Here is a 25,276-nt window from a genome sequence, read left to right as displayed (position 1 = left end):
TGGAACTGCTCTGTCCCCAGGGCCCTGAGGGGAGGCCAGGGCTGGGCTGGGCTGGGCTGGGCAGCTGGGCACGGGGGCTGAGACATACCCTGTCCAGGCAGATGTGGGAAATCTGGAAACGCAGAATAATGACCCAGATGAGTCCCAGGATGAGCGTCTGGTCTCCATCCACGATGTTCTCTGGCCCGATGAGGGGTATTGGCACCTGTGGGCATATTTTTCTGACTTCAGCCACAAAGCCCGTGTACTAGAGAAGACTCATAGTAACCAAAGGGTTGGCTGCTGGATGGGAGGGGTTCTGTCTGTCCTGACCCAGGAGGTCCCCAGAGGAGAAGCCGGCAGGCCCAAGGCCAGGCAAGCCCAGGCTTTCCAAGCAATAGTGGAGACAAGGCTGTCACCTTCATAGGCTATATATCTGTGACATTACGACTTTGAGCTTGAAGGGTGCTGAGTAGCTTCTGACAAGGGCTACAGGGCTTGCACCTTCCTAGGTGATAGGCTCACAGGCCATTGGCCCTGGGACCAAGTAGTGTAGGCTGGCATTGTGTGGCTGGCATCTTTCTGTTCTTCCACGAGTCTAGGGACCACAGTGCTCCATCCCCTGCTCTGGCTTCTCACCTCCCTGGCCTCCCTCCAGCATGCTAGGCTCCCAAGGGGCTGCCTGAGATCCATATCCCAGGACTCAGGCTCAGCCCAGCCAGTTTCAGCTGTAACTTCACATCCTCCAGACTCAGCTACCTCATGCTTCAGTACCTGAAGCCAGGAGACTCCAGGCTTCCCAATTTCTGCTTCTCAGTATAAATGACCCCTGCACAGCCCCTTGACATGGGCCATGAGGATCCCTGTTTCTGGAGCTCTCCTCTCCTTTTAGAGATGACTTCTCCGGGGCTGTCCCTTGCTCTCAGGATCCCTCCTGTTTGTGGAGGCCCCTCCTGGCTGTCTAGTCCAGCTTCTCCCAGGCAGCCCTACACCACCTCCCTTCCCTGCCTGGCTCAGTAGTGTCTGAGGCTCTTCCCGTGTCTGACCCTCACATCTAAGATCTGCTGACCAGCTGCTCATGGGCCTTGCCTGGAAAATATTTTCCTCCTTTATGAAAAGAGAAGGTTAAGAGTGTACTGAATCTTTCAACTTAGACTCCACAATCTCTCATTGTAGGCAAAGGCAGATTTCATTCCCGCCCACTGGGGACAATGGTTGTTCCAGCTCCAGCCGGGTGGGTGCTCTCTAAGCTGGGAGAACTGTGCAAAGTAGGGCTTTGCTTCCTGGACTCTGTATCCCAGCTGCTCCTCCTGGATTCTGGCTCCAGACCCTCTGTTCGACCCTGTGGCCAGCCCAGGAAAGGTGAACCGTTCATCCGGCCTGTCCCCACCGCCCACCCTAGCACCAAGGCCAGGAGCCCTCTCCCCAGTGCCCACCTTGGCCCTGAGGAAGGCCAGAGCTCGGCTGCTGTTCTCCAGAAAATGGACACGCATGCGACCCCGGTTGGGGGGTGGCAGGGCCTCCCCTGAGATGAGCTCCAGCAGCCGCAGCAGGTGGGTGCCATCAGCCAGCTCTGTGCATAGGTTGTGGATCTCGATGCCCACCTGGGAGGGGATGAGGAACAGGCACAGGGTCAGCCCAGCCTCTCTTGTCTGCTCCATCCCAGGACCAGGGCAGTGAAACCTAGAGCCCCAGCCTGGAGGAAGGATCACTGGCCTTAGCCAGCTGAGCTCACCATCGGCCCCCTGGGTCCACCTGCCAGGGAGCCGGGGGCACAGTGGAGGCAGCTGTGGGGCGGGCCCAGCTGCACTCACCCGGCCATGCTGGAAGATACTGTTGATCCACTTGGTGAAGGTCTTCTCCTGCATCTGCACGTGCCGCGCCTGCAGCTTGCGGATGTGGCCCATCTCGTATGCAGAGTCCATGGCGGGACTGGACCGGGAGAGCCAGCCCAGGGTCTGTGGCTGGACTCCGGCTTCAGCTGCCCTGTAGCGCCAAGGAACTGCTGGGGGTTGTGGGGCTCACTGGCCAGCAAGCCTGGAGCCCTTTGGGGATGAGGGGCCGCTGGATATTTCCTTAAGCTGGAGACACTGCGGGCCTGGAAGCTGGGGGAGGAAGGTGGATTCTGATGACTCCCTGGGACAGGGGACCCCCTCCTTGCCCCAAGATTGCCCCAAGTGTGGTGGGTGGGGGCAGCTTGGGATCTGGCCAGGTAAGGTCTTGGGCTCCTAGTTGGTGCCCTGAACTTCAGTGGCCCACCCGCTTTTCCAGATTCTTCTAGAGCTCCTGCTGCCAGAGGTTTCCCCTGAGCCACTGCATTCTGCTGCTGCTGCTTGGGATGAATAGGGCAGGTGGAAGGAAAAAAGAAATTGCTCACCTTGTTGATGTCCAGGCCCTGAGAGGAGACCTGGCTGGATGGTCGGAGACGGCAGATAGCAGGGGCTGGGCGGGGAGGGAGAGACATCAAGAGAGGCTGAGGCTGAGGCTGAGGCTGAGGCTGGGGTAGTGCCATGACCCTCCTCTTGGGCCAGTGAGGCAGGGGTGACGGCACACAGCCGGCATTGTCCTCCCACCTGCCACAGGGCGTGGCCCAGGCCCGGAGGGGGCGGCTCAAGAATGCTCCAGATCGATGCTCCAGGGTCTCCTCCTTCATCATCTCCCTGCTGCTAAGGCCTTCAGTATTGGGTGGAGTCCTGGTGTCCAAGACACAAGAGGCCCACGGGCTGGTCTCGAATTGGCTTCGGGTGGGAGCTCCATGGGGGCGCTGCAGTCTGGGCTCAAGAGCCTCTGGTCAGAGCTTCTGCACCCACACCCCAGGCTGAGGCTGCCCTTCTGCACTCCAGCAGGGCCTCTCTGTGAGCACCTGCAGGGCCGGAGATGCGAGTGAGCCTGTGGGGCCACAGCCCTCACACCCTCGACTCAGCACAGACCACAGGGAAGTACTGGATCAGGGCTGGGCTTTCCAGGCTTGATGGAAGCACACCCAACCCAGACCAGGGCTGCATGACGGGGTCCCTTCCACCTGGGGGCCACTTTCTGAAGGGGGCTCCCCCTGAAAAGGGGTAACCCACACCTGCAGAGCCTGCCTGTGGGAATGAAAGAATTTCCTCCAGAGTCAGAGATACAGTGTTCACTCTTTGGGGCCCCAGCGAGGCCCCAGCACCTGTGCTCTGGCTGGGCCCAAGGCTCGGGGAGCCAGCCAGGCCCTCTCCAACCATCTACCTTCCGCTGCAACCGTGGACTGCACGACACAAGTAGAGCAAGTTCTAATTCAGGTGGCTTCACAGGACTGTCTGCTTATAGTCATGGGGCTAGGCTGTGTGTCTAGATTCATCCACCCTGAAGCCCAGCCACCATCCTGAGGGAGGTGTCCCTCACAGTCCAGGCCAGTGAGAGGGGCAGTGGACACAGCCTGCCCTTCAGAGCTGGCTGGGATCCATTACACCTGAACCTCGGCCTGTGGCTGGGAGTGAGGGGCATGCTGCCCTTGGGTGGGGGTGGGGGGACAGATTCCCTGTATCCAAGAGGAGCCTCCATCCTTGTTGTCCTCCCCCTGGGGGGTCCCTCTTACCACTGAGTGGCTTCCCAGCACTTGGGATGAACCTGAGCTTCCTCATTGCCCACAGCCCCAGGTCCAGGCAGGCACCAGCAGATGTCACTGCTGTGCCCCACCAGTAGGCACTCCACAGGGCACCCCCACCTGATTACTCCCACTGCCCCTGCAGGTCCCCATCACTGTCCCCAGCTCAGCACCCTGTCTCCATGTCAGCCTATGCCCAGCCCACCATGCCTTCACAGAGCAAGACTCCCCATTGCCAGGTGGGGACCAGAGCTTCCTACTCACATCTGAGCATCAGTTCTTCTCTCAGCTTTGAATGTCTCTTCTGCGCCCCACCGTCCATAGTCTCATATCAGCCCCAGTTAAAAACTTTTCCTATGGCCAACAAACCCATGAAAAGATGCTCAGCATTGCTCATTATTCAGTTCAGTTCAGTTCAGTTCAGTCGCTCAGTCGTGTCCGACTCTTTGCGACTCCATGAATCGCAGCACGCCAGGCCTCCCTGTCCATCACCAACTCCCAGAGTTCACTCAGACTCACGTGCATAGAGTCGGTGATGCCATCCAGCCATCTCATCCTCTGTCGTCCCCTTCTCCTCCTGCCCCCAATCCCTCCCAGCATCAAAGTCTTTTCCAATGGGTCAACTCTTCGCATGAGGTGGCCAAAGTACTGGAGTTTCAGCTTTAGCATCAGTCCTTCCAAAGAAAACCCAGGGCTGATTTTCAGAATGGATGGTTGGATCTCCTTGCAGTCCAAGGGACTCTCAAGAGTCTTCTCCAATGAGGAATCACCTCCACACCCTGAAGAATGGCCATCATTTTAAAAATCTAGAAACAATAAATGCTGGAGAGGATATGGAGAAAAGGGAACCCTCTTGCACTGTTGGTGGGAATGTAAATTGACACAGCCACTATAGAGAACAGTATGGAGATTCCTTAAAAATCTAGGACTAGAACTACCATATGATCCAACAATCCCACTCCTGAGCATACACTCTGAGAAAATCACAATTGAGAGACGCAGGTACTCCAATGTTAGTTGCAGCACTTTTTACAATAGCAAGGACATGGAAGGAACCTAGACGCCCGACAGATGAATGCATACAGAAATTGTAGTACATATATACAATATTACTCAGCTATAAAAAGAATGCATCTGAGTCTAATGAGGTAGATGAACTTCGAGTCTGTTATACAAAATGAACTCAGAAAGAGAAAAAACAAACATTATATATTAATGCATGCATATGGAATCTAGAAAGATGGTACTGATGAACCTATTTGCAGGGCAGCAAGGGAGATGCAGACACAGAGAACAGAGTTGCAGACACAGTAGGGGAAGGAGAGAGTGGGACGAATTGAGACAATAGCATAGAAACACATATATTACCATGTGTAAAATAGAGGACAAGTGAGAATTTGCTGTGTAAAACAGGGAGCTCAACCTTGAGGGCTGGGATGGGGTGGGAGATGGGATGGGTTTCAGGACGGAGACATGTATACCTGTGACTGATTTGGGTTGAAAGGCCAACGATATTGTAGAGCAATTTTCCTCCAATAATTGTATTTTGTTCTATATTTTTCAATATTGTATAATTTTGGATATTAAAAAGAAATCCTTTCCGTCTAGGAAGTCCCCCTCTGTAAGTTTGTTTCATTTCCCATCAAGAGCCTTGGCCCAGGCCTCCCATGTGATGTGAGCACCAGAGGACAGGATGGAGCTGCATGGCCCTTTGCACACAGATCTCAACAGAGGTATTTGAGGTTGTTGGGTAGGTTGTTAGGAAACTGCTCTTTTTCCTAAGTTCAACTGTAATAAAGCTACTGTACATGATACCAGGACCAGCTTCTCTTGGGCTGTGACTGACTGCATCCCCTGGTCAGAATCCTGTTGGTCAGTACAGATCTGGAATGTTTGTGTTGCAAGTAACTGAAGTTTCAAGTCAAATGGGTTTACACAATATAAATGTAACATACTGGTCCATGTAACTGGAAAGTCTGGCAGGAGGAGGACTTTAGGTGAAGTTTGATCCAGCAGCTCAAATGATGCCACCACAGGTTTGGATTTCCTTTGCCTTTCTCAGTGCCTCTTTCATCTTCATGCTCCATGGGATAGTTGCCAGCCTAAATCCTCCAGCACCACTGGGCACTTCTCTCAAAGCTATTTATATTGTTGTACCAATAGGCTCACTTCTTTGAACTGCACGGTTCAGAAAAGAGAGAACATCTTCCTGAGAGTTGGAACAGAAGTCTGAGGGACCTCTCATAATCACACGTCAATTTCTGAACCATTTCTGTGACCAGGTGGATGAAATACTCTAATTGGCTCAGCCAACTAGGATCCATCCTGGAAAGAAGTAGGATCTATCTCCCCAAACTTCACCATTCAGTTTGACGGTGGGGAAGTAGAGAGTGGCCCGCAAAAGGAAATTCCAGTCTGGATCACTAAAAGGGTAGGTGGGAGCCAGTGTGATCGCTCCGGATGTCTACTATGGGTGCTCTGCACCTGCTAGGCATGGCAAGAGGCAGGAGCAGTGCCAGCCAGCCAGGGGTTGTATCCTAGCACTACAGCACCCTCAGGTGCCCGGCCAGCCTCAGTGCTCTAAAGAGGCCATCTCCTGAGTGCTCAGTGATGCCCCGTCCCCAGCCTCAGAAGAGTCTCCTTGATGGTCCCTTCCAGTCTTGGCTTCCAGTCACTCTTGATCGGTGCATAAACCCCCTTCAGTGCCTGCTTCCAGACTTGGCCTCTGCCCACATCAGATGGAGCTGCTTTCCTGCTGAAGAAGCCCCCATCTCCCACCTAGAGAACATGCAGGAAGAGACAAAGGTCACAGGGATGGTGTGCCAAGGGGCACATCCATCCCTTAACTCCTCTGCTGTGTTTCAGAATGGTTCCAAGGGATGCCTGCTTTATTCCCAAGACAACTGGCACACAGTCACTGAAAAACCAGAGCCAATGGGAAAAAGTGATTTTCAGAAGTTTATTGATCAGTAGACTGTCTTTTTTTGACATTTTGAAACAAGATTACAAAAAAAAATATAAGCATTGTGTATTAATAGCATTTTTTGGCTAATTAACATGTCGCCTGGTACACTCAAATTCGGCCCATGTTTACCTGGAAAAAAACTCAGTGGTTATCTGTCCTAAGAAAGTTACTCTTCTGCCACATTCCATGGAGGAAATAAACAGTGCCTCTTTAAACGCTTTGCTTATCTCCAAGGCAATCTGTCCATGGCATTGCTCTGGGCATCAGGAAAGGGCAGAGCTGCAAAGTAGAAAGGTCCCAGTGGTGGCTGTTAAGCCATGACTCTGTGGTTAAACCCCATCCTACCTGGTGGACTCCAGTACAAGACATTCCCAGTGTGTAACAGGGGCGGCTACTGAGACCCAGTGGACACAGTGAAGGGCCGTGGTTGGAGCAGTCGGGCCAGGCTCTGCTGAGACCTTTCCTGTGGGCCTGTAAGCGGGGTGGGAGTTGGAGGAGAGCGCAAGGCATCTGGCTTCTTTTCACATGCTCTCTGACCCACCTGGACACCAGCCCCATGATATGGAATAAGAGTCCAACTCCTTAAGGCCCACCGCTCTGTGGGAGGAGCCACAGACCCCAATCCAAGTGTTACTGTTGCACGATGACAAGTGTTCCAGAGAAGCCAGTTCAGCCCCAGCGAAGCAAAAGCCAACTGAATGCACGGCCCTCTCCATGGAAGAGTGGCCCCACCCCGGGCCATCCAAGCATGTGGCGAGGAAAGAATCCACGCAGGACGCCAAGCAGGCTGGACATCAGCGTGTGGCCACAGAGCTGTACTCTGTGATCATCCGCTGTACACAAAACAGACTTGAGAGTCTTAGGTTTTCTTCTGTGGGGTCATGGACAGCATGGAGAGTTTGAGAGTTCTAGAGTTCAGTTGCTTCCAACCCCCGGCCATCCATGAGTGCTCTAGGGAGGGCGTTCTTGGACAGCTGGGTGGTACCGGGAGGACAACACATTCGGCCAAGGTGTCCAGATCCTGAGGGCTCTGTGTTACTAGCCCTGCTGCACATGGTCAGTGGGTAGTGGGTGTTTTGGATCCAGACTCAAGTAACTCTGTGCAGGTCCTGGGGAGATAAGGGTCCTCATTTGGCTGCCATTCCTAATAGTTTCCAGTGTTTTTCTTTCCAATCAACTTTTCACGATGGGTGACTTCAGGTTTTAAAAGAAGATATGAACAAAAATGGACATGCAAATTCCTTTTTCTTCTCAGCATCTAGCTGATAGATGATCTCCTGCCAGAGGTCATGGGGTGGTGGGGTGGGGATCACCCATGATGTGTTTCTATCCTCATAGCATCAGAAACCTCCTCTCCAGCTCCTCTAAAACAATATTCCTCTATGTCAGTATATAGACAAAATCTACATATACACACATTAATAAGTGTCAAAAATATATACTCACGGGACATGTGTGTATATATTTATCTTTATATATGACAGCTGAACATAGTAAGATCAATCTGAGTGGAAATGAGCTAACTCTGGCATCTCCAAACCTCTGGACAAATGAACTTTCTCTCCTTCTCTCTCAATCTTGTCCTTTGCTAGAATCAACTGTGCTTACATGCCTGGGTGGTTCTCAGGTGTTTGCAGAACCATCTGCTCAGATTATAGTACTGGAATTACAAATTTCTCTTTTCTATGTGTCTAATTAATTTAAAAGTGCTCATTAAGACTAAATCCATGTTATGTATTTACTTCTCTTAAAGCTAAATTATTTAGAAAGTAAGCTAGGGAGCATGAGGGCTGGCATCTGGGTCAATGTTTCTCTAAAATAAATGTCTTTAAATCTGGGGTTCTGCCCTTGATAACATCAGGGGGGGGAAAATGTGGTTTTGGGAAGACTTGGGTGGGACTGTTTGGATTTCCTTCATTTTTGGTGCCGGCACGGTTCCAGGCTATGTGGCCATCACAATAGTGATGAAATACCATCTCTCTTTTACTGCATAAGTAACGGTGATGGAAAGCCACCTGCATCCCGCAGCTGGATCCCACATAGAGGCTGATCTCCATTGGTCACAGGCGTTTGGGTGAGTGGTCCAGAGAGATTCACACAGGGGCCCTGGGAGAGAGAACACTCAGGAGCTGATGTACAGGTAAGTGCCCAAACCCTGTCTCATGAGGCATCCGTGGTATGAACCACACAGATTCTGAAGAAAAGGCTTTATATGAGAGATTCCATCTTGTTTCTGCATAAAGGCCTTTATCCTTTATACAGAAACTGTATTTAAAAAACTGGACATGATAAAAATGCCCATTTTCTTGTTATAAAAATAGTTTCTAACACTAGTAGACCTACTTCTTCCACCTGATAGCCAGTGAGGGTGGGCAGGCCCTCATTCCCTTTGTGTCCACAGGGCCAGGACAGTGCATGCACCAAGCCATGTTTTTGCTGAATTTAAATCCTGCCATCAACCAAGGAGCCTTGGAGACATGGGACCACGCTAACTGAGGACTGGGGAAACCACCTCTTTTCTTCCTCTAGTTTAAATGATAATCTTTGCTACAAACTATTGGACAGACAAGTAAAGCTCATCTTCAGATTTCAACATGACTAGAATACTAGAAATCTCGCCAGGGGTTAGTAAAGGTTGTGAGTTCCAAATTCCTAACCAAATACAACTTTGCTGGGAAGGCTTTGGGTTTGGGGGAGCCCTGGGAAGGCCGGCCAGTGGATGCTGTGGGGGACACTCCCTGTGGCCTGGCTGCCTGCTCCGTGGGCCAGCAGAGGGACGGGAACATGCAGACAAGGTGCGTCCTCCCCTCAAAGCCAGAGCAGCCCTCTTCTCTTTGGTAGATAGTTTGGAGAGAACAGAAACCTCTGCTATTATGTTTTTTTTTTTTTTTCATTCTAAATAAAGCAGGGAACAAAATAAATAAGCTGGTCTTTGCTGCCTCCCGTTGCTCTCTGAGGGAGAGCTGGGCTCATAACAATGAACAGTCCAGTGGAGCTTAGCAGTGCCCCCGGCTCACTCCCTGTGATTCTATATCCGAGTTTCTCCAGGCTTCCAAGGACTTCCTGGAAGCCTTCCTGGAATCTCCCTTTGTTCTCAACCCTTCAAACTTCATATCCATCCCCTCTCCCCAATATTTTAATAGAAACTCAGGGAATTTTAAGGTAAAAGGACCTGACCTAGGGTCCAATGTCTGTCCTTCCCATTCTACAGATGGGGAAACTGAGGCACAGGGCAGGCAGTGAATCACCCAGGGTCACTCAGTGAGCTGGTGACAGGGTGGGCCTGAGGCCCAGGCTGCCCTGATTTCCGCCCCACACTGCCTTCCCTGTGCATGGTCTGTCCCTTAGTCGGCCTTGGACAAGGACTTCCTGTGGGAGGGCGGCACGAGATGGGGGGGCAGGCTGCTGGGCAGCTCGTAGCCGCTGAGCTTGATCTTTATGAGGTGCTTGGCCAGCGCGAACTCCTCCTCGTCCAGCATGCCATCGCCGTCACAGTCAGCCAGCTTCCAGATCTTGCCTAGGACGCTGTTGGGCAGCTTGGAGGTCACCATCTCCTTCTTGGCGTTGATGCCTGATATCTTTCCGTTGATGGGTGACAGGGTGTAGAAGAGCTCGTCGTAGACGGGCTTGTCTTTGGCCACGACCCACTCCTCCTCATCGGCACCCTCCTTGGCGCCCTCCCCGTAGCCCTGGTTGAAGGGGCTCTCGGCCGTGCCGTCGAAGGCACCACCCTGCACGAGAGGTGGGGGCATGCTCATCTCCTCCTGGCTAATGAGGTTCATCAGCGACGAGATCTTGTTGGTCAGCATGTTGTCCACGGCCTCAATCAGCTTGGGCTTCAGCGAGTGGAACTTGGTGAAGTCGTAGTTCTCAAGCTTTTCCTGGAAAAGGAGAAACCACAGACTTGGTTAAAGCCCTTCTGCAGGAAGCAAACAAGGAGAGGGGTGGCTGGAGGGGACAAATGATCCCTTAAACCCGGAAGCCCATACACGGGGCTGTCCAGAGCTCTCTCTTTGGTATGGTTCCCATATCTGAACTCACCAGGTGTGGCTTTTGGAACAAGAGGCAAGATACATGGGATGCAATGTTTTCCTGCAGTAGCTGACCGAGGTTAGTAACAGCATGAGGGACAGTGAACCCTTAGGACTTTGAGACAAAATTCCTTCACCCTGACTTTTTTATTTTTAAGCACTCTGGAGATCTAGTATTTTAGCTTTTAAAGAATTTTACATACCTTACATACTTCAGCTGATCTTTACAACAATGCTGAGAGTTAGGAAGGGCAGGTATTAATAAGCTACAGAGAGCACAAAGGGTGTACTGGCAGAGTCAAGACCAGAGCCCAGGCCTCCTGCCACTTGGCTAGCCTCTTAGTGCTGTAATATGAAGCTGTGATAGAGCTGTCCATAGAACCTATTTAAGTAAAAATGATTACTGAAAGATTATGGTGACCAGTTAAAAAATAGTTTACAGTACAAATACTTAAAAGTTGAAACTGCTAAGAGAGAGGAGAAGGGGTGACAAGTGTTAGTCACTCAGTCATGTCCAGCGCTTTGCGACCCCATGGACTGTATAGCCTGCCAGGATCCTCTATCCATGAAATTCTTCAGGCAAGAATATTGGAGTGGGTTGCCATTCCCTTCTCCAGGGGATCTTCCTGACCCAGGGATTGAACCCAGGTCTCCTGCATTGCAGGTAGGTTCTTTACCATCTGAGCCACCAGGGATGGGAAGGGCAAGTACAAATGCAGCCAACAGAGCTGAAAGGTATTAGTGGGATTAGGGTTAGTCTCAGCTCCATCTCCCAGGAGAGCTGGGTGGAGCAGATAGAGCACAGCATCTGGAGAGGACCCTAGGGGATGTGGCAATTACCTGGCTAGGATGGGAACCGACTATAGATGCCACAGAGGTTCTATGAATGGCTTTGTAGAAATAGTCCTTCCTGCTTTGGTTTTCCTTGGTTACTCACCTTCCTTTCATCCATCCATCCATCCATTCATCCATCTAATCCAACATTTACTGACCATTTGTTATATGCCAGGCCCTGTTCAGGAATGTAAATATGAAAAGCCACAGTCTCTGCCTTCAGGGAACTCATATTTCAAAAAGGGCTTGACTTAGTTTACAGTGAAACAATGATAACATAAAATAGAATAAAGTCATTAACAAAGGGAAAAGACAAGAAACTGAGAGAAAGAGGGAAGGAACCATCGCCTCAGACAATGAAGGCTGTGAAAGGCTATGTTCCTCAGCTGCCCTGGCTGGGGCCCAGGGATCATACCCCTTTGCTGTCGGTGGCGGGGAAAAACCACCTGGTTATCACAAGAGATAAATCCTTTCTGGTCCTGAACTGTGAGAGTCACTCAGGGGATTTTTAAAAGGGGCCTGAAAAATCTAGTGAAAATGTCTTCTACAGCAGTTCTGCCAAATAAATGCAAAGAATTCCAGACATGGTGGTTTTTATTTGGGCTCTATGTGAAATATTTCTGTTTGGACAATCCCAGAGGGCCAGGGAGGGGCCATCCAGGGGTGTGGTTTTCTGGACATGAGGCAGGGAGACTCCCAAGGGCAAGAGCTTTCACATACATACCCCTCGGACCCGACTGTTCTGGACAGAAGTCATGGGACAGGCAGTTAGAAAAAAAATGCAACTCTGTGTCACCATAAATACCACACTTTCATTGTAAATAACTGGGGAAAAACTAGTAAGCAAAAAATATCTTAAATCACTTATAATACCATCACCCAGCAATCACCTTTGCTAACATTTTGGGGGGGATACATTTATAGCCATTTTAATAAACACACACACACACATTCTTTAGTTGAAATAAGACAAAACCATTTAACAACCTGCAGTTTAAAGAAATAATGATCATAGCTTTTTATGATATCAATTTTACACAACCTTTTTAAAAATTTTAAATTTTATCTGATTTAATTTTTAAAACTGAACTATGGTTGACTTACAATATTGTGTTAGTGTCCAAAAAAGTGATTCGGTTTTATATATACATAACCTTTTTCCGATTCTTTTCCATTATAGGTTGTTATAAGATATTGAATGTAGTTCCCTGTGCTCTATAGCAAAAACTTATTACTCAGCCACAAAAAAGAATGAAATATTGCTATTAGTGGCAACAAGGATGGACCTAGAAATTATCATACTAAATGAACTAAAAGAAATATAAATATCATATATCACTTATATGTGAAATCCAAAAAATAATACAAGTGAACTTATTTGCAAAACAGAAACACACTCAAGATATAGAAAACAAACTTATGGTTACCAAGGGGGAAGAGGGGAGAGGGATAAATTCGAAGAATGGGAATAATACCACTATATATAAAATAAACAACCTTATTCTTAATAGCAACATGGTAATGAACTGTATAGCTGGGTCCTTCCTCCTTTACCCTGCCCCACGTAGCTGGACATTTAGGTTGTTTTCAGTGGAGAGTCAAAATTGGGGTCTCAAGGGTATGTTGGCAGGGCAGACATTCTGTGCTGTTATTCAAAAGTGGTGTCCTGAGCTTCAGATGGTGGAGAGGACAGAGCTGGCAGATCTCAGGAGAGGAGCCTCCAACACTCTTCTCAGCAGCACGCTCTGTGGCTGTCAGAGCAGGCTGGGCTGGGCTGACACCAGGCCAGCGGCCTGCACTCAGCTCAGAGCAGTGGGTCAGCACAGGTCTAGTTTCTAAGTTATGTTCCAGCTTTCATGTCCTCCATCCTCACTGACAGACCACGGTCACCTGCATGTCACCCTAACATCAGCAGCAAATGATGCTGCCAACACTTTGGGCTCCTGCTACGGGCATCTCGGTTGGTCAGCCAAGGGGACTGAGAAGAGAAAGCAGGCAGCCTACACAAAAATCCCAGTGCTGCTGGGGTAAACAAGTCTGGATTCCCCTGAGTGCACGAACACCTACCCTATTTCCTCATGAATGAGCCTGAGCTCTGGGCGCACACAGAGCCTCTGTGTCTGGCCAAGTGAACTAACGAGGGTGGTGCCCGCCCAAACTTTCCACTCCCCTGCAGGGGACATGGATTCAGACTGCAAATCTCTGGAAAACATGTCAGAGGAAATAGCCACATATTTGCAAAGGTGGACAGGAAGCAGCAGCAGCAGCCATTCCTGCCCTGGAGGGCACACAGGAAGTAAGTTCTATGCTCCTGTGTGCGCGGTACCTGCCTGCTCAGTCCTGGCCAGGGATGGGGTGGGGTCCAAGTTAAACCACGCCATCCCTCCCCTCCCCAGGGTAGCTCCAAGACTTGTTATTGGGATGAACATACACTGGGGAATTTATAAAGATTTACCCATCAACAACTGTATCCATCCAAGCCACCAAGCCTGGGATCCTGGAACTCCCTCCCAAGAGACAAAGATCAGTCCCAGCCCAGCTTTCACTGGGCTCTCCCCTGCCCACCCACTTCCAGCATGTACCAGAAGCATTGTGGAAACCCCTGGGAGAGTTGGGGTGGATAGGGATGGCTCTGCTGCCCTCTGCTGTTGAAATGCCGCCAACTCATCAGCTGTGGGGGCCCAGTTCTCCAAGGAGTGGGACACAACCTGGCAGCTAAACAACATCAGCTGTGAGGCCCTGTTCTGCAAGGATAACTGTGCCGCCCATCACGGTGGCCTTGCCACTGCTCCCTTCATTCTGCAGCATGGGTGGACATGCTGGTGCAGCAAACCAGATCCCCCCCCAGGCAGGCAATGCACTGCAGGTCACTGGCCTCCCCCGCCACCAGGCAAAAGCCTGCAAAATACAATTGGCTCTTGGCTTCAGAGAAGAATCACCCTGTCTAGCTTGGTCCAGGAGAGCACAGGGAGAGCAGAGACTTAAAGCTGGCCCCGGTGAGCTCTCTGCGAGACCCTGGGATGTGCCAAAACCATAATCATCTCTAACTTTCTGCCCCTGCACTGTCCCATACATGGGAAGGCTGACTGTCTGTGACTGGAAAGATAGATGCTCAGAGGCCCTGACCCACACCCAGACCCTCAGAGCTTCCTGGCTGACAGCAAACTAGCTTGTGTAGTAAGCATGCCCTTGGGGCTTCAGGCCTGCCTTGTTCCTTGGGGATTCCCTGAAGGACTGGGGTGATGCGATCAAGGCCTGGCTGGCTTTCCAATGAAGAATCCTTGGCCACCTTCCAGGAGTTTGTTCCAGAAACCACTGGTTTATAAGCCTTGTGAGAGTCAGGTCTAGATCAGGGTCTGAGAAACTCACTACCCTAGAGCTTGCTACAATATAAACAAACATACACTAACTTATTAACTCACTCAACACATATTCACTGAGTGCCTGCGACATCCCAGGAGCTGGGGATATGGCCAAGAAAAGGACATGGGTCACTGGCTTCATGGAGTAATAGCCTTCTATGGGAGGCACTAAATAAGACACTGAATAAATTAATTATACCAGAGCTCAATGACACGTATATTGTAACAAGGAGCATATTGCCCAACAAAGGGCTTTGCTGCCAAAATGTCACTGCCAGTCACAGCCACAGCAGCATAGACTGTAACCCAGACTGGACCTCTGTAGGGGGGACAAGGATTTTTTTTTTTTGCTGTTTACTCACTGGTTTATTCCAAGACCCTAGAACAGTGATTGGCCACAGCAGACTTAGTTACTTTTCTTAGATGAATGAATAAAAGAACACAGGTGACGGGGCACCCAGGTGTCCAGTGATGGTGCTAAAGCGCCTGGAGTGGGGCCTGACCACAGCTCAGGGAAGGTTCAGGTCCTTCCTATATCACCCAGCTACATGGGCGGTGGCTGAGGTGAGGGACTGCCCCTGGTGACCAGCTCAGAGAGGCGTGGGGGCCCTCTGACTGGCCAGGCCCAGGCGAGCATGCTCAGGAGCAGCTCTGGCTGTAGAGTTCACTCGCTCTGTACGGAAGTTCCCCGGGGACAGGCAGGGGGCCCTGTCAGGAGGACTTCAGGGCTCGGGAGCAGCGCTCTGTGGGTGGGGCATCGCAGGAGCCTCAGGAGAGGAAACGCGGATGCCTCATTAGGCCACTGTGCGCACAGCTACCACTTTAGTCAAGAAACCTACTTCCCTTCCAAAATAGCTGAAGGATTCAAGGGAACAGTTGTCCTTCAGTTTGGTCATGGGGTGCAGGGCATAACCCCGTTAAAGCAGAACCTACTCAGGAAGAGGCCCCAGGAACCCTCACATTAGCCATCTTGTGACGAGAAAAAAAAAAAAAAAATCCAATCCATCGTCTCAGTACAGGAGTATCAATTTCACTTAAAAAAAAAAAAAATATATATATATATATATATATATATTTTTTAAGCTGACTAAACCATTTTGACCAGATCTTATCTACCAGATGCACTCACCTTGACCCAAGGTATTGCAACAGTAAGTGTAACCCACTCCAAATTTAGCATGCACTTTATATAGAGAGAGCTAACATTAACAAAGCCCTCAGGATTGACACTGCCCCTCCTGAGGCCTGATCTTGCCTCCACTACTGATTCTTCCTCCTCCCATCCCCCCTCCTCCCTGCAGGCTGGCCCGAGGCTCACAGGCCCAGAGTCTCCAGGGTATGGCCAGTGTGCTGTAAACTCTCTTTGGCTCAGGTAGTGTTCTTTGAAATTCAGAGCCAAAATCTGAAAACCAGGGGACTTTACACACAAATCCAGATCTCCAGCTTCTCATGAACCACCCAGGTCTGCATTCTCATAGAGCAGTGACCACCGGGAGGACAGGGCCTCCCCACTGAGGAGGGAGTAGGTATTCCCCAGTCTGTTCCTGCCGTGGGCCCCACAGATTCTCATCACACTTGGAGAATTCTCTTCCTCTCAGTAGAGACATATTCCTCAGAACCCGCATTTCCACCAAATGTGAGAGAATAAGAGGTGGGTGGCCCGGTTTCCTTTCGCTTGGCCAGCCTGCCTCACTTGTTCCAGTTACTACTGGCTGGTGGCTGCAGGAATCTGAACTGTGTTGCCTGCTTTCCAGAAAGGACTGTGGCCTCCAGTGCAGATGGGTCCTTGTACTGGACAAGGAGATGGTCCGGCTCTCTGAGGAGCCAGATGGGGCGGCCTCACTGGGGAGGAGGATAAGGTCAGTGTTGAAATCAGAGGTTGCCTAACACCACTGCCGGAAGGTGGACATGTTGGTCAGGCCAGGGTGGTAGCATCCGCTCGGAGTCCTCTGGGCCTGCCCAGACACAACACAGTGAGACTCTGAAATTAGGACAAAGGCTGCAGCTGACCTTTCAGGGAAACCTCCAGTGAGCACAGCTCGCTGTCCCCAGTGGACTCCAGCCACGGCCACAGCCCGTCATGGCTTCTCACCGGGCTCCTGAGCCTGCAGTGGCAACACTGGCCAAGCACATAAGCACGTGGGGCAGTGCTGGGGAGGGCCGGTTTGAGAAGGCCCCCTGAAACTGACCTCCAAGGTCACTCTCAGCTCTAATTCCCTAAAGGCTCTGGGATTCTAATAAAACAGGTATCACCTCAGGTTAAAACAACCTTGAACACAGCCTAAGGAAGCTTTTCAGAGGATTTTTTCAGGCAAGCTTAATTTACTTCTTGAAATGTTTCCCCCTTTTTGTTTAAATGTTTCAGGAGGCAGGCAATTTCCACTTTATTCACAGGGGCCTATAATCATGGATTACTAGGAAAACGAAAACACTGTGTTCTCCATTCTAAACCATGAAACCCACATGTGTACCCAGCAACCAGCGGGACCAGGTGGCAGTGCCCCTCCAACCCCACTGGTGGTGCTGTGATGGGCCTCCATACCTGCATGGCCTTGACCTTGGGGAAGTCCCCTGCAGAGATGTGGTATTCTCGCTGCAGCTGAATGTAGATTTCTGGCAACCTGCTGATAAGTTCTCTCTTCTTGTTCTCTTTTCCAAACATACTTGGCATCTCTTTCTTCAGAAAGCTGATGATGTAGGCATGTACCTAAAGGGGTATATGTCAGTGAGGACGTGCCATTTAGAACAGAGATGCAAACAAGATAGCATCTTCATGCACCGTAACACGTAACAGGCACCCCAAGGGCCATGGTCCTTGGGACCAGAGGAGGGTGAGAACCTGGTGGAAAGGGATGGGGGTGCTGGGTGGGAAAGAGCCTGGTTCTGGTGACTAACCTAAGAAGACCTAAGAGAAAGGTTCACCAGGGCTGGTATACAGGAGCACCAGGAAATGAAGCTGAGGCTGATGGGCATGGAAATCTGTGCCCAGTGAACAGGGAGATGAGGACTCCCATAACTTCCCTTTAGACAGTTTAGATCTCAAGATCAGTGAGGTCATTTCTGCACAAGACCAGCTGCCTAAGACCAGGCCGGAAAACAGAAGTGCCCTGTGGGAGAGGGAGACCTGGTACATGAGGGGGAAGCCCCAGAAACCTTGGTTACTTAGGGTTAGCCGGCCTGGCACTGTTACCCGAAGAGTGATGAATTCCGATGGGAGGGCTCTGCTTGGCCTGTGTCACCTCCTTCCCTAAAATCTCCACCCTTCTACTGATTTCCAAATTTAGGATGTTAAGAAACGCTCATAACAAAGGTTCTCTTTGTATATCTAGAATTCTACAGAGTAATTTAGAAGCCAAGAAAATAAATAAGAAAAGATGAGAAGGCAGTGATTACAAAAAGAAAATGACTATGTAGCTATGGAAAATTCTATTAAAGAAAACAGATGCCTACTATAATCTTGTGGAAGAATGGAAATTGAATAGAGGGGGTAAGCAGATACATTCCATGACTCAGTTGAGGGCCTCTGTGTATGGATATACACCAGGCACAGCCAAACACATTTTGCTAAGATCTGAACACTGGAGTAAGCGCACAGTGCAAATACTGACATGCTTGGACCAGACAATGCTAACTTCTCCTCCTGTATGAAGGTCATTTTAACATAAGCACACCCTGTGCTGCCTGGCTATTTCTGCAAGTATGACTGGGACAGATGGTTGGATAGCATCACCAGCTCAATGGACATGAATCTGAACAAATGCTGGGAGACAGTGGAAGACAGGGAAACCTGATGTGCTGTAGTCCATGGGGTCATAAAGAGTTGGACACAACTTAGAAACTGAACAACAACAGCAACAATAGATTGGGAGAGATGCTTTTAAACCTTCCTGTTACTGGTAAACTTACTTTTCAAATTAAAACAACTTAAAATATTTGCACAGTTCTTCAAGATAACTAGAGAAATCCAAGGTTTGGGAATCCTTTTATTTAGAATGATGGGCTTTAACTGCATTCCTGAAGATATGATGAATAAGTATTAAAACTTGTAAGACAGGTAATTTCCTTGGCTGGATTAGTTACCTGGATTGGTTTGGATGGGGCGGGGGAGGGCCATGTGTAGCTCCAAATGACTTGGAGGGGTTGTCACATTCCACTGGGAAGAATTAACTGTCACCAGCTGTCCTTGCATTATTTCCTTGGCCTTGGCCCTCCTGGAACCTCTGGACCTGTGGACCCCTCTCTCCACCTGCCCTGCTTTGGAGGTTCCTCCCAGCTGAAGGAGCAAGTACCCCCACCGGCTTAGCCTCCTACCCACAAGGGCATCTTTCCAAGGCCCCTTCCCAGAGCCCACATCTGGGGCAGCTGCCAGGGCCCTGTCCAGGGAAGGCTGACTCTCCATCCAGTCTGTGGGAATGGCACCTTGTTCTTGAACACCGCCTGATCCCCAGGGGCCTGTGTGCCCTGGGCTGGGCTGCAGGCGATATGCCCACAGCTCTCCCCGCCCCTCCACCTGCTCCCCATCCCTGCCCTCGCGGTGCTCACTGCTGATGACTAGGCTGCTGGATAATGGGCCACCCTTGGACGCCAGGCCTCAGGGCCCGCCTCCTCCCACCTGTCTGGCATTACCTGAGTCTTGACCCGCAGGTGACCTGCTTGTGCTACACGCTGCTCTCAGCCTCAACCTCCACTTCCAGGAAGCTCTACTGGCCTGTTCTGGGGAAGTCTCCTGTTGTCCTGCCTCTGCATGGTCGCCCCCTCCTGCCTTTCCCTGGGCGTCCTAAGACAATAACCCGGGGTCAGACTCGATGCATGGGCCCTGCCTTTAAGAAGATCATCATGTTATGAGGTAAATTACAGTCCTTAGAATCACAGAGTATTAAATCTAGAAGGGGTTCCTTTAAACTGACTGAATTCCTGGTTACAGGGAATTCATATGACCCAAGGTCATACAGCTAGTTAGGAGATGCCAAGCTGGCACTTGCATTCACCTGCCTCATTCCCTACTTTACAGAATCAACTTTTGTTAATTACTTTTTGTGGGTGTGAATGAAAAATTGTACTGATGCTGCTGAAATCTGGAATTCACACTGAACTGTGTCCAATGGAACAACTTTGAGGTTTGGCTTCTGACTGTTCCTAACTCACAGGGAAGCTTTGGAAAGATCACGTACTCTTCTCTCCCCAGACTCAAAGAAATGGATGCATTATGGCACATGATGTGAGTAAAAACTGCAGTCTTCTAGGAGGACTGAGTCTTGTGAGTTTCTAAGAGCCCATCGTAAACAAGCGGCAGCCAGGGTGGCTGAAATCCCCACTCAACTTGAAAAGCTCCCTCCTGCCCTAATGCATCCAAAGGTGTGTCCCCAAATAACGGAGGGCCGAGGGCCAGACCTGGCAAGGGTCCTCAGAAGGAGGTAGAGATAGTCTGACTCTTTGTTGTTTATAATCAGAGAAAATTAATCAAGAGGAAGAGGAACAGGATAAAGCAGAGGTGGGCAGGATGGGACCTCGTTTTGGGAGGCTGGGTCAGGCCCTGCTACGGCTGCCCACTCGCTCACTGGACAACTCTGGGTGAGCTGTCCCCTCCCTGGCATCAGCTCGCTCACCCACAAACTGGAGCTGACAACCCTTACCTCACAGGTTCGTGGTTATGAGAATCAAGAGAGAACACGTATTTGAAAGCACTTTGTCCACTAGAGAGAGGAGTAAAAATGTTAATTGACCAATGACCAGACACTTGTAGCTGGAGACACTTGTAGCTGGAGGGGTAGTAACACCAGAGGCAGCTTGTGGCTGATTAGTCCTTACTGAACAATGAATAAACTCTCACATTTAAATAGTAACATGATTAATCTGGGTTCCAAGTTCTTCATTCACAAGCAAATGGCACTGAGCCCTGTTGAACTTCTGAACATTTCTATCTTGTCCAATTCACTCTTTCCCTTGTATAAAACTGGAAAAGTCCCTACTCATAACCAAGGGTACGCCAAATGGCTTAAAATGTGTTTTTTTTTTTTTTTCTGGGCTAATAATGAGCAGAGAAAGATGGATTAAATGAACATGGATTTATAGTTCACATCTATACTCTGCCACAATCTCATGAACTATGTTCAGTGACAAGTGTTTGTATATCCGATGCAGAGAGATACTGGCTATATCTACCGTGGGCTTGGAGGGCAATCGCAGCAGTGAGTGTGGGAAGCTTGCAACACGCATGGACAGTAGCAATGGAAAGGCCTATGGAATCTGGATACTGGCGAGCGATGTGGAGCCAGTCAGGGTGGGAAACATGGTTCTGCATGGAAAACTTCAGGGTTGCCCAGGTTTAATATGATCTGATAGAGATCTGCACCTTTGCAAGCCCAGCTGGAAACCTGCGCAGAACATTTACCCTCTGGGGATCAGTGCATTTTAAAAGTGGATTTATTATGACATAAAAACTTCAGTTCATAAACTGAAGACCCAGACGATGAACCCACGAGGTAGTAAGTGTGAGGCTTCAAGATGCAGCTGACTGGCTCCCACTTGGGTTCCTTATTCTGTTGAAATCAAAGCCGGGACCAACAGCGGATGTGATTCTGAAGAGCCTTAAAGGGGATGCGAGGGGCCCACCCAGTCATCGGAGTCAGCCTTCAAAGAGATAGCTCCCCCCGTGTATGCGGACTCAAGCTACTGACACACCCGCTTTGTAGCCTAAGGCTGCTGACTGAGCTATTTTTAAACACCGCCTGGAAGACTAAGCATCAAAGGGACAGCTACCAGCCCTTGTAGAATGATTCTTACATAATTTAGCTTGGGTCCATGTGGCGAATTTCCAAATGTCTAATTTCTCCCCCAGAAGGAATGGGCGGTACAGACAGACTGGAAAGCTCGGTCCTCCAAGCCACATATGATGAAGAGGAGAACACACTTTGAAGACGAAACTAAATTCCACAGAACTATACTAAATGCCCCAAACCACTGACCTCTCCTTTCCTTTCTCACTTTTAGTTTGTTCCTTCCTCAAATGTTGACTCATTTTTTAACCGAACAAAGATCTCCAAGTGGGTGGGAACCTTTCCTATTCATGAGCAGTGTATTTATAAAAGGTGGGGTCCTAGAGCAAACTTGCCTTGCTTTTTACCTTTGTGCATTTATCCCACAAACTACTATGATTTAGAGTTTGAATCTTATTTCATTAAAAAAATGTTTTATTTTACGTTGACCAATTTTTTCAAGTCTTTATTGAATTTGTTATGATATTGCTTCTCTTTTATGCTTTGGTTTTTGGTTGCCAGGCATGTGGGATCTTACCTCCCCAGCCAGGGATCGAATCTGCACCCCCTCCATTGGAAGGCAGTCTTAACTACTGGATCACCAGGAAAGTCCCTGAATTTTACCTTCGCTATTTTAATGATACTGAATAAAAGTAAACTCTTATTTTCTAAACCTTTGGTGGGGGCTTTCCCCAAACAGATTACTCTAAAAAATCATGAAATGAAACTTGACTGGCATCTGAGATTATGAACAGTCTTCAAAGAAAGATGTCTACTGATATCATAAGATATATACTCTTTGAGGCTAACCCAAAAACTCACTCTAAAGATTTCCTGTTCCTTTAAATAAAGGGCTGGGGAAAAAAAGTAGGGAAATCATTAAGTTTCAAGAGATCTTTAGTAAGAGTGCCATTTTTCATATTATGGGAAATGTCATAGTTATGATACTTTGATTACTGCAGAACTCAGCAGGACATTAACAATGCCATTTCTGGCTTTTATTTCTGGATGGGCCACAGATTCTACCTAATTATGGTGGTCTATAAATAGACACACTCCACCCAACAACTCAGAGCTTCCCTGGTGGCTCAGTGGTAAAGAATCTGCCTGTAATGCAGGAGATGCAGGTTCAATCCCTGAGAAGATCCCCTGGAGAAGGAAATGGCAACCCACTCCAGTATTCTTCCTTGGAAAGCCCATGGACAGAGGGAACTGGCAGGCTACAGTCCATGGGGTCACGAAAGAGTCAGATACAACTTAGCAACTAAACAACATACCAGCGCAGATCAGACACCTGCCAGGTGATATCTGGAATCTTATCCTTTGCATACTTTCAAAATCACAGCTTGACAAACTTCTAAACTTTGTAGGGTTTATGTGGATGGAGAATATTATAGAATAATCAGAATGACAGATTAATGCAGAAAGCAAGGGCATAGTAAAGACCAACAGATGCTGTCCACGCTGCATTTCAGGTGAATGCTTTCCAGACCAGGGGGTCAGGCCCTGGTTTGAATCTATAACTTCAGGCTGGGAAGTTCTGGGTAAGTAAGGTCACCTTTCTGAGCTTCATTTCCCTTGTATGAGAAATGAATGTCCAACTTTGCATACTGTGGGCAGGATCAGATAAAATAACATATGCAATGCAAATCGTGGGGCTTGTAGAACATTATAGACCCTCAGTCAAGGTTGGCCTGCCAAAGGAAAACTGGATCAGGAGAAAGCAAGATGAATATATCAAAACCCAAGAGCATTTTTATGAAATAGGAACACTTCAAAGAGCAAAGCTCAGGTGACCTCTTGTCCATTTCAGCAACAAGTTCACAAATGGAACATAAAACTGCAAACGGTGTAGGAAGTGGATGGCACTGGTTAGTGGTCAAGGCTATTGTGCTGAGTTCAGCTTCTTCGCTGCCTGAGACTGTTTCCTGCCCCCCTGCCAGCCTTGTGCCGCCCCAGGAACACACTGGCACAGCTCAGCCTGGAAACATCCGTACTTCAAACATTTTCCTTTATGAAAAGGAACAAGCCAGATACTATTCTTAGGAAGAAGAAAAAAAAGAAGACCAGCTTTTTTCCTAGAAGTAAGCTCAGCAATTTGACTGCCCCCTGCCCCACCCCCTGCCTCTATACAAGGGCTTTCATTATTCCCGTGTCAGTACACACAGCAGCATTCTGTGCCTCTAAACCCAGGCCACGCCAGCCCCTTCACAGGGCCCAAGGTGCCAGGATGGCAGCAAAATCCCATACGCTTGGCACCCCCAGTGACCCTTTTGCCTTTTATTTATTTATATGATCAAACATAGCTGCATCTTGAGTTACCAGGCCCTCAGCGATGCCTCGTAAATTTAAACAAAAAAAATCCATGGATATTAAAAAATAGTTAAAAGATCTTGAAATCTGCAAAGGCTATGGCGTCATTTATCAGCCTTGGTTATATAATCATTTTGCGTATTACGTACCCTGAAGGTGAAGTTCAGTTATATCAGCCAGAGAAGAGAAAGACCACATACCAGGGGGTCACTAACTCGGCAAAAACAGACTTCCTGCCACTGAGCCAGGGAGGGAAATCATCTCAGGAGAGCTGCAAATTAGTGGATTTACAAGCCTTGCAGAACTGGAACAAAAGTGGCTGTTCCGGGAAGGAAGCAGCCTGTACAAGAAGAAAAGATAAAGAGCTACGACTCAGGAGCCCAGGTGACTGCAGACCAGCGGAACCACATGGGTGGAGGGTGTGGAAAAGCCTTAGGGGGAGCAAGAGGAAAGAGCAGATCCAGGGATGATGGGATGCTGCCCTGAGCACACGGGCATGCAGGCGGTGAGGAGGGGCTGGACGGCTGGTCACCTGCACGTCGGTCACCATCGGTGGAGCCCTCCCTGCTCCCTGCCCCAGCCAGGTCCCTTCTCAGAGCACAGTGTCTACACCTGGGCACTCACAGCTCACCATTCTGAAGAGGGGAGTTTGGCGCCCCCTCCTTCATCTGACTAGGCTGCCCAGCCCTGGCCTAGGGTGCTGTTGACTGAAGTAGGCAAAGTAATGGTCGACTCTAGACGGCTGGCCTGTGGGCCCCCAGGCCAGAGCAGAAGCCACTTTGTGGTGCAGCAAGAGGAAGTGGGGAGACGCAGGTTCTCTGCCATCAGAAGCTGAAGGAAAAATGAGGCCTCCTGACCAGGGATCTGGAGAGGCAGGCCCGGGACTGCTTCTAGCAGAAGGGACAAGGCCAAAGCAGAAGGCTAGACTGGAAGCCAGGAGGGCTGTCTTTAGTCCTTTGTCACTAAAGACCTCTGGTTCCCAAACTTGACTGATCATCAGAATCACTCGGGGAGCTTTATACACAGACAGACGGACAGACAGACAGACACACACACACACACACTCTACCCCCAATCAGAGGCTCTGGGGCAGGGCTTGGGAACTTACATTGCTTAAAGCTCCTGGGCACTTCTGATGATCATTGGGACTAGATAAACTCTGGAGGCACTTGTGGTGTTAGAGGACTATCATTTTATGAAATGTATATATAGCTTTTAAAGAACTTTTTTTTTCCTGTACTTTTTCTTAGAGGAGTCACATGCTCCCCTCTCTTCAGAGGCACAGCAAAATAGACTATGCTGTTAACACAAGGGTGGTTAGATCATTGCCCACCACCTGGAGGCACAGACTCCTGGGGCTGCTAAAAGGCTCAGCTGTGAGGCTGGAGAGTGGGAACCACAGCCCAGAATGGGGATATGGTGTACCCCCTCCCGAAATGGCATAGTTGGTGGGCTGG

The 25,276-nt window shown here is 49.4% G+C and overlaps 2 protein-coding genes across 2 annotated transcripts in view; both read right to left on the bottom strand.

Moving 5' to 3' along the window:
• The window catches only part of SPTBN5 (spectrin beta, non-erythrocytic 5), a 49,884-nt gene extending 47,848 nt beyond the window's left edge, over positions 1 to 2,036 (bottom strand). Inside the window, exons 1-3 of the mRNA XM_040226891.1 lie at positions 1,794 to 2,036; positions 1,416 to 1,583; positions 89 to 205 (exon numbers count right to left, since the gene is read on the bottom strand). Of these exons, the coding sequence (XP_040082825.1) occupies positions 89 to 205; positions 1,416 to 1,583; positions 1,794 to 1,904 (396 nt within the window). The 5' untranslated portion in view covers positions 1,905 to 2,036. The remainder of the gene's footprint in view (positions 1 to 88; positions 206 to 1,415; positions 1,584 to 1,793) is intronic.
• Positions 2,037 to 6,507: 4,471 nt separating this feature from the next.
• The window catches only part of EHD4 (EH domain containing 4), an 88,187-nt gene continuing 69,418 nt past the window's right edge, over positions 6,508 to 25,276 (bottom strand). Inside the window, exons 5-6 of the mRNA XM_040226878.1 lie at positions 17,294 to 17,458; positions 6,508 to 10,405 (exon numbers count right to left, since the gene is read on the bottom strand). Of these exons, the coding sequence (XP_040082812.1) occupies positions 9,869 to 10,405; positions 17,294 to 17,458 (702 nt within the window). The 3' untranslated portion in view covers positions 6,508 to 9,868. The remainder of the gene's footprint in view (positions 10,406 to 17,293; positions 17,459 to 25,276) is intronic.

The sequence above is a fragment of the Oryx dammah genome, unplaced genomic scaffold (assembly GCF_014754425.2).
Source record: "Oryx dammah isolate SB20612 unplaced genomic scaffold, SCBI_Odam_1.1 HiC_scaffold_26, whole genome shotgun sequence".
Taxonomy (NCBI): Eukaryota; Metazoa; Chordata; class Mammalia; order Artiodactyla; family Bovidae; genus Oryx; species Oryx dammah.
The sequence above is the reverse complement of the archived record's forward strand: the minus strand, read 5'-3'. Positions and strand labels throughout refer to the sequence as shown.